A 9,439-nucleotide genomic window follows, 5' to 3' on the forward strand; every position below is an offset into this window, starting at 1 on the left:
TGTTTACAATGGAATAACATTTTAATCTGACAATAAACGTAGACACATGTATGTAAAATAACTGTGCTTTCAGTTTCAGCCCATAACCATATGTTTCATTTTCAAATACCATATACATTTTATCAAGGAGATAATTACAATGTTTACTTACGTTTCAATTTCAATGCGTCTCTCACCTTACGATGCATATTTAAGGGTCCACTACTACAAATATATGGTTATATCACTCGTTTTTAGAGTTATTAGCTCGAGCGAAGCTGATCTCAATTCCGTACGCTATCCAGCGTCGTCCGTACGAACTATTTGGCGCTCGAGAGAAACCCTCTTCCAGCACTACTCTACTTCAAAGGTTTCACAAATTGTTAAAGCAAGGTATAGTGATATCCATTGTGCAATAAAACCCATAATTTCCTTAAGGAATTTAATTCCGTGTATATTCCATAGGATTTTTTTAATGCTAGCTCTGAAGTTAATTTACATATTATGTAGAACATTGTTAAACTATTAATATCAGAATGCACAATAAACACTTATTTAAGTGATTGAATGTTACATATATGGCATATACATAGAGCAAATACAGAATAATGTCTACCTTTCATTTTGAAATTGTACCTTTCAACAAATTATACAATATTGCTAGTTTCTTTATGTAATATTACATCTTTTCAATATCACTACGAATCATATACAGGGTGTCTCAAAAAGTCACTTAACACCCTCGGTACAAAGCCACTGCAGCGCGCAACATGAAAATGGTGATGACCAATCGTTATCAAGCCAAGAGGGTACCACATTGACACCACCCGCATGGTCGGCGGCCATCTTGATGTTCGACATCTTGAATTCAACTTCAGAATTTTAAATGGGAAGGGGGTGATATGATATATCAAATCAGGCTAGAATTTCACGAGAAATGCAATGGTGGAGGTTTTTTTTTTATGGATCTTTAACAAGTAAAAAGTTATGACTGAATTTTGGTACCAATTTACTCCTTTTCGAGGTGTTAGAGAAATGCCTTAAAATTTGTTTAGCTCATCGGTAATGCATCGAGATCAAAGAGACGTCTAGGGAGAGAAGTTCGCATGCCACTGCACAAGATTTTAATCGGATACATCCATGATGAGCTGTGCATTATGAATGGTTGTCGCGAAGAATTACAGTGTGACGCTTCCATTAAATGAAAAGTCCTTCACAGTGACAAGGCTAATGTTTATGTTCATAAGGAAGTTCATAAACAGAATATTCGATGCTTTTTTATCTGATAACCCATTTTCGACAGATCAAAGCTGAATGGTTAGTGCTGGTAAGTTAATGGTGTGCCGTGCTGTGTGGAACACGACTGGTTAGTCAATTTTCTATCAACGGAACCTTAAGTGCTTAGGGCTACTTGGAATTGTTAAATAAACAGGTTTTTTCATCCTTGCTTATGGAAGAAGGTACTTTTTACAGGGTTTTTTTTCAATAGCGAGGAACACCAGAACACTATGGGAACGTTGTGAAGCAGTTTCTGTCCAACGTTAGTTATCAGATGACAAGGGTCGAATATTCAGTTTATGAACTTCCTTATGATCATAAACATTAGCCTTGTCACTGTGAAGGACTTTTCATTTAATGGAAGCGTCACACTGTAAATTGTTCGCGACAACCATTCATAATACGCAGCTCTATGTGGATGTATCCGATTAAAATCTTGTGCAATGGCATGTGAACTTTTCTCCCTAGACATCACTTTGATCTTGATGCATTATAAACAAATTTTAAGGCATTTTTCTAACACCTCGAAAAGGAGTAAATTGGTACAAGAATTCAGTCATAACTTTTTACTGGTTAAAGATACATCGAAAAAACCTTCACCATTGCATTTCTCGTGAAATTCTAGCCTGCTTTGATATATCATATCACCCCCTTCCCATTTAAAATTCTGAAGTTGAATTCAAGATGGAAGACATCAAAATGGCCGCCGACCACGTGGGTAGCGTCAATGTGGTTCCCCCTTGGCCTGATAACGATTGGTCATCACCATTTCCAAGTTGCGCGCTACAGTGGCCTTGTACCGGGAGTGTTAAATGACTTTTTGAGCCACCCTGTATATTTTCTAAAATCGACACTTCCGATACACACGTATCAATTTCTAGTAACTTCTATCATCATTCAAAGTAGAGATATTATGTAAACATTGTATGACAAGATCAGATGTAGGTAGACTATGACACTTGTAAGTAACATACACGTTTATATTTTTAAAAAATCACCTTGCGAACACAATATAAAAAGTTACAAAATTATGTGAACGGATGAATGAATATTTGCCCCAATAAATTCTGTATTTGGAGTAAGACATTTTGTAAACACACTTACATAAACTAAGCAATTGAAAACTAATTATTACCACGAGGTTTTTAGATGTTGTAGCAGTTCGTGATTATTCTTATTTCACAACATCAAGACTCACATTTTGAAGGTAAATACTTATTGTCCCAAAACATAAGTTAAAATTAAAGAAAATCTGTGACTGTGACATTCGCGTAGAACCCCATGCTGCGTTTAACTATTAATATCGGACTATAGAGCGCTCTATTGCATTGGTTGACTAATAGGATATAGTAATATTGTAATTCCCTCTTCACTTCTAGTGAATTACTTAACATTACGTACCTTACATCTCAAATTTGAAAGGGAAAACATTATTAATAGGCAGGCTTTTATTATATTTAGAAATATCTGATGAATTAACATTTAAAAAATACTAAGTTATATGAATACATGTAGCTATGAATATTTGCTTTAGAAACGCTTTACTCAAAGCAAGTTTTTTTACACACATTATAGAAATAACTAATTGCAAACAAATTAGGAATAAATTATTCCTAACAAAAGCTACAATGAGGAGTATTTTTTACTTTTTATGGCGCAGAATGGTGAATCTTATTGTACCAAAATGCACACTTATTTATCATAGCAACACAAGATATTCTTCTATGTGTTTACACAAAATTCTCTGCCATATGATATTAATTTACAGTTTCATGTTGGATTGAAGATTAATGAACTATGGACATAAAAAAGAATTTAAACATTTGTTTTAATAATTTAATATTACACTCCTATAGAAATATCGCTTGTGCGTATAGAAAGTTCTCAATTTAATGCAAAAAGAACACTAGCTTCATGTGAGAGAGAAACTCTAATAGTTTTTATTTCTTCTGCAAGAGTTCTTAACTCCTCCATTCACTGCAGTTGGTGTTGCTTGTCAATATTTAGCAATTTTCTACAATTGCAACTGCAACCATGTATGAACGTTTGCATTCAAGCACGTGATATTTGTGACAATAAATATTAAAATTAACGAAATAAAAATTTGGTGACTGCAAATATTTTTTTTCTTATCACAATTCTAACAAAGATCAGAAGTAGTTGTTCACACTCTACAAAAACAACCATTAATTATTTGCTATTTTAAAATAATTTTTCTTTCTATAATTTTAGAAAACTGTGCAATTGAGCATTATGTTATTCTCTTTCTGACTATGCGTCGGACAATATAAACATTATATTTACTCTCAATTTATTCCTTAAACTTGTGTATAAAATGCATCAATCACATGAGAGATTCATTGTTAACTGATTCTTTTAATAAAACATGAAAATACTTTCTAGTTTCTTTCAAATTCAGATTTACTTGAGAATTGTTTGAGTTTAAATTTCTTGTTCTGAGTTATTCTGGAATAAATAAAATACTTGACACCCTTCCATTCTCTATCTTTTAGGATCCCATTACTTTCTTGAATACACCTCTCACACTCATCCTTCTTGGGAATTATTTCCCTAACTAAATGCCTCTTGAAAAAGTTCGACACTACTTCTACTTCCTCTCTTGACCACCACTTCTTTTTAGATGGCTTTCTCTTCTTTTTAAAAATGTTTTCTATTTCAGGATGACTTTCAGCAAATGTATGCATATCTGTATGTTCCTCACTTGTTTCAGATAAACGTTCTTCAACGCTATTGCAAATATTGCCTTGTAGTTCCTCAAATCTTTCATTGCTGACCATATCTGTCAAATGAAAAGTGATTTTTATTAATTGTGTACATGTAAGAAAGGTAACAATTTTCTAACTGAAAATTGAATTTAAGATACCATAGGACGGGACGTGTATGATATAAAATCAACGTCAGCGTAATGAATGACTATAAATTATAAACATAATTTCATTGAAATTTCAACACATGTATTCCTGCTCCAAAAATAACAATACGCCCAGGGTTTTTTTTTTTTTTTTGTTATTAGCGATAAACCCGAAATGTAACGGAGAGACGCAGCAAGTAGTATATGCACGATTTATAACAAATGTGACTGATTCACGGCTGTAATTTTGTCGCGAATTTTAGCGAAATTTACCGTTTCTGCGAACATTTTCATTTTTACGATAAAAACGAAAAAATGGCATTTTTTACAAATTTCTTTTTAAGAAATATATTCGATTTGAAGATGTTGGCTGCAAAGGAATGAGAAATCATTTGGAAAGGCACAGTAACCTGAAAGTTTATTATTTTTTATGTTGTTTTATGAATGAAAGTAAATGAGAGACAGATTGTTTTGTACATTCCACTTTTTCTAAAATATAAATATAACTGAGTAAGGCTGATTTTCAGAAGGTGAAATTTATTATTTACTATTTTTAAGCTTATTTTCCCATAAATGTTGCAAACATTAAGCCTTGTATAAATTAATAATTCATTGATTTAGTAACATTATGTATAAGTGCATGGCATTAAAAATTACCACGAAATTTTCACGAAATTACTGCCATATTTTTAACTATAAACACGATATTTCATATATTTTTCACGAAATTCTTGAAAAAATAATACAAAAAAACCAGCCCTAAATATACCCATTCCATGGGTTTATAAATTTATGTGGTAATTTGGAAAATTGTAAATCTTTCTACACTATATGAAAGGAAATATTCATTGAAGAGTACATGAATCGAGGTTTCCTAATCATCCGAAAATGGAACACTGTCGCGTGATTTAGAAGATTCAAAGGAAAAGATGAATTTGAAATTATTAGATATATTGCCTAAAAATAATCTAAATTTTTACCAATGACTTGCAAACCAAAATTATGGGAGTGTGTGCATGTGCATGTATATATATGTCTGATACAGAATAAGAATTTTGAGAAATGGTACTCTGATCATTGTATAAAGTAACGATTATTTGTAAAAACGAAAATCATTTACATATTTGATATCCCTGCATTCAACGTATAATTACTTGATATTTTGTATGTATATATTATAAATAAAAGTTGGTCTCGATTTTCATTTTAAGTAAATTATGCTACAAAGATGATAACCTCCCCCCTCGAAGTCTGAAAATAACAATAACTTTCAATTAATATTGTGAAACAGAGTCATTAACAGAATGAGACCGGTGTCAAACAGGCGAACTATGGATGAGTAGCCTAATCCGATCACGGAAGCCTGCACAGGCTGGGGGGTTCGTCGTACTGACCACACGTGACTCCCACCTCTGCTGAGAGCAAGTGGAAGTATGAACAGCAGTCGGTGAGTTGGGCAAGGCTCTCAAAGTGTTACCTATTGATTGTAACAAAGGAAAGGAATACGTATGATCAACACTCAGGTTTTCAAACATGTGTTCTTGGAATTACATTCGTGTAACGTAAGAATAGAAATAGTTCTTTTTAAGAATAGTGGCTATAGTCATTCGTTCTTTTTATCGTTGCCAAACCTGACTGAATCAATGTAATCAATGAATGTGACATCATCTAACATGTTCCGCGCCCGTGGCGAAATGGTGTACATATCGCGCTATGACGTAAGGGGTTCCAGATTCAAATCCTGGTCAATACATGAGTGTGTGTTTGTCCCGTCATCTATTTCATTCCTTTATCATCGCGATTACCCCAAGTGGCTGCAAAGTGTAGTAAAATAACCAAAATTAGCATCTAGAACTTAAAGGCATGCATAAGTTTTATGTTGTTGAAGGTACGATGATAGTAAAATAATATGGAATTGTGAGTATATTGCGAGTGGAAACTTAGTCCATGCTACAAATATAACATAAGTGAAATATATTATAAATGTGGTATTCATACCTGGGAGTTGAACATCAAGCTCGCTCAGTGATTTGCCCCTGCACTCTTCTAGTCCTCCTCTCTGATCCAATGTAAGGAGTAATTTGCTGACACTGGCGAGCTGCACAGTTGACTCTGGCAATCTGTAATATTCTCTGTGGATCTGAATATCGTGTCCCATATGTCTCGCGATTTGGTCCAGTTCACAGTCCTTCAGATTAAGCAATTGGGACATGGTTGCAATATGTTTCCTTAAACGTGTAGATCTTAATGCAGCTGGGTTCTTTGCTCCACATTCCTGAGAAAACTTTCTTAGGCAATCGTGTGCCCTCACACAACTATCTTGGGTTGAAGGAATGGCAAAGAAATACGGATTACTTTCACGGATGTTTCCAACTGTTCTAGTATGGATTAATATTTGCATGCATTCGTCAATGCCAGGTGTTAGAAATAAAGGAACGCCTCGGCCTCTCTTCCCACGTATTTCTATTCTTATTAAAGACTGACACAATTTCTTTTCCAGATCAGTTAAGCTGTTGAATACATCTTCATTAAATTTATTATTTACCCTGTGCTTAGTGTAAGTTTCTGTTAACAGTCTTTGAACTTCACCAACTCTTCTCCGATTGAATAATATGAGGTACGTTAACACAACCTGACAGAGCGAAGTCCATGTATATTCATCGGGATTGTCTTTCATCTTCTGTGTGAGGTCCTGTTTGGCCTTCTTAAGATACGACTGTAGTTTTAGCAGATCGTCTCTTAGTGGCAGCAAAACATCCGTATTCCATTTCTTTTCCTCCAAAGTTTTCAAGGCATTCCTTGAAATTTCAACATTCCATTCAGATGTCATCAAATGAAGGAAATCATCTGCATTCTCCTTCATTTGTATATCATGAGTTATTATAGCGTCGGCCTTCATTATCTTTGCCGTCTCAGATAGGGAATTGCCAATTTTCAGTGCTAAGGAGGGAGCTTTATATGTATTAGATTCTCCCTGGAAACCACAAAGAATACGTACAGCTTGAATCACACTTTTAAATTTTGCAGGTGAAATACAGTCTCGTAGTGTGATTATTGTATTGTCAAGTTTTCTAATTTCTATCAAAAACCTTCCGAGTTCTCTCATTTTGCTACTGATGGTACTGTGCATATGTTTTAGGTGACCATGGATATTGTGCAGTCGGCTTCCTAATTTGAGAATCAATTCATCATTTCGAACCACTAGAGATACTCTGTCCTGAACCATCCTACCAAGAACATTCTCCTTCAGACCTTCAGTGGCTACTGATGAAATGGGCATCAGTAGCGAAGCGCGTGCTTGGTGGCGATACTTGGAAGGTGGTCCATTTTTCGGAGCAAATTTACAAATTTTCTTGTGTCTCCAGATATTAGATTTTACAAGCAATGTGAAGCAATATTCGCATGGCAAATATTCTGGTGTTGCTAATTGGATATATGGCCTTCTATTAACAATGAGTTTTCCTTTCTTATTTTTCACAACTTCAACATTGTGAGTTTAATTTCCACGGTTCCTAAGTAATGTTAAGGCTTCCTTTCGTTCCTTTGAGTTCTTAGGAAATGCAAAAGCTGCCTTGACGTCTAATTCATCTATGTGCTTTCTGTGTAGGTGCCGTGAAAGTTTTATCATTGTATCTCCACAGTAAAAACAATGTTGTCTCTTATTAAATATTCTTTTAGTTCCATTCTTTCTCGTAATATCTACTTCCAACGTGTCACTACTGGAAGACAAAGTGTCTTCTTCATTAATCCTCTTTGATCTATTACAAGTATCGCTATAACTACACTTTTTACTCTCCTTATCAGAATTAACTGACGCCAAGGCTTTATTTTTCTTAGTTGATTCAAGACAATTTTCAATTTCAGTATCAGAATTATCTGTGTCTGGAAGATATTCAGATTCTGAAGGAGTTAAGTCTATTGAAGAATCTTCCTCGACCTCGTTACTTTCCAAGACACGATTGGTTGATTGAACATGTTCTCTTCCTTGCAATTGTAAGTCATCATGAAGGGATGACCCAGCTTCGTTTGTTGTTGTATTTTCCACAGAAAGCACATCCACCACCATGTTTCCTTTCTTATATATAGCTGTTTTTCTAAATTCCGATAATTTTGGAAAGGATGGAGCTGTCTCTCTGCATGTAGATTTCTGATCATTAAAATTAAGTCTCTCTGATTTGCCTGACCTTTGCTTGATTGTTGTACACACTTCTACCTTTTTTCCGTTGTGTTTATTAGTACTGCTCTTCTTAAATTTTCCCACGGACGACGATAAATGTTTTTGTCTCAAAGATCTATTTATTTGTTGAATTTTACTTGTTTTGCGATTTTGTTGCATTCTTTCTACCATCCTTGTTTTATCCTTCTCTATTCTTGATGAAATGTTTCCAATTATATTTTTCTTTGCATATTCTTTGTTTCTATCAGAACACTTTGAGTAGTCTTCCATTTCAAACTGATTATTTGCAATAGGTATACTGTTAGAATTTGATACCTTTATATTTTCTTGCCATTCACACCACTCAGTTTCCCTTGAACATAAAATAATTGCATTTTCCACTCTGTGGTTATTAGCTAAATGTGTTACTTTGCTTTTCTCTGTCAAATCCGGTTGATAATTCGGACGTTTTACCCCATCACACGCAGTTGCTTTACAAGATTGCCTTTGTTGGTAGGAATTTTCATGTTCAGTACTAGATATTTCAGTTTTATCTTGTAAAGGAGAATTGTTCACTGTCTCCACATGTGGCAATTGCATATCTTCCAATTTTCTCTTCTTAGACGTTTGTAATGCCTCTTGAGCATTTCTGTTGATCCATTCTTCTTCTTTATCTTCATTCACAGATGGTACGTTGTTTGCATTGGATGTATATACGTCTGTTTGACATTCACGCCACTCAGTTTCCCTTGAACATGAAATAATTGCATTTTCCACTCTGTGGTTATTATCTAAATGTTTTGCTTTGCTTATCTCTGTCAAATCCGGTTGATAATTCGGACGTTTCACCTCATCACACGCAGTTGCTTTACAAGATTGCCTTTGTTGGTAAGAATTTTCAATTCCATTTACTACATGTTCAGTACTAGATATTTCAGTTCTCTCTTCTACAGGAGAATTGTTCACTGTCTGTGACATTTGTATGTTTTCGAATTTTCTCTTCTTAGATGTTTGCTTCACAGTACTTTCCAATGTCACTTGAGCATGCTGTCTGCTGGCAGAGTCTTCTTCTTCACCGTCATCCAGAGATGGTCCTGTAAAAATATTAACAATTTGTTCACCTTAGAAACTAATGAAATCAACATTTCTTGAGA

At 34.4% G+C, this 9,439-nt stretch overlaps 1 protein-coding gene across 1 annotated transcript; it reads right to left on the minus strand.

Annotated features, from left to right (window-relative positions):
- Positions 1-418: 418 nt before the first annotated feature.
- LOC145982839 (uncharacterized) lies at positions 419-7,598 on the minus strand. Its single transcript, XM_083116200.1, has 2 exons — positions 6,128-7,598; positions 419-4,057 (listed from the first exon to the last, which is right to left on the minus strand). Exons 1-2 carry the CDS (start codon positions 7,407-7,409, stop codon positions 3,657-3,659), a joined length of 1,683 nt encoding a protein of 560 aa, XP_082972326.1. The 5' UTR covers positions 7,410-7,598; the 3' UTR covers positions 419-3,656.
- Positions 7,599-9,439: the final 1,841 nt, after the last annotated feature.

Source organism: Lepisma saccharinum, unplaced genomic scaffold (genome assembly GCF_977018435.1).
Source record: "Lepisma saccharinum unplaced genomic scaffold, izLepSacc3.1 HAP1_SCAFFOLD_449, whole genome shotgun sequence".
Classification (NCBI taxonomy): Eukaryota; Metazoa; Arthropoda; class Insecta; order Zygentoma; family Lepismatidae; genus Lepisma; species Lepisma saccharinum.

What these genes read in the sequence shown, in the direction of transcription:
- LOC145982839 (XM_083116200.1), bottom strand. Translation starts at nt 7,409, where the DNA reads ATGCCCATTTCATCAGTAGCCACTGAAGGTCTGAAGGAGAATGTTCTT. An exon ending in GCTTGATGTTCAACTCCCAG is followed by an intron (nt 4,058 to 6,127) that starts GTATGAATACCA and finishes TTCATTTGACAG; the next exon opens with ATATGGTCAGCAATGAAAGA.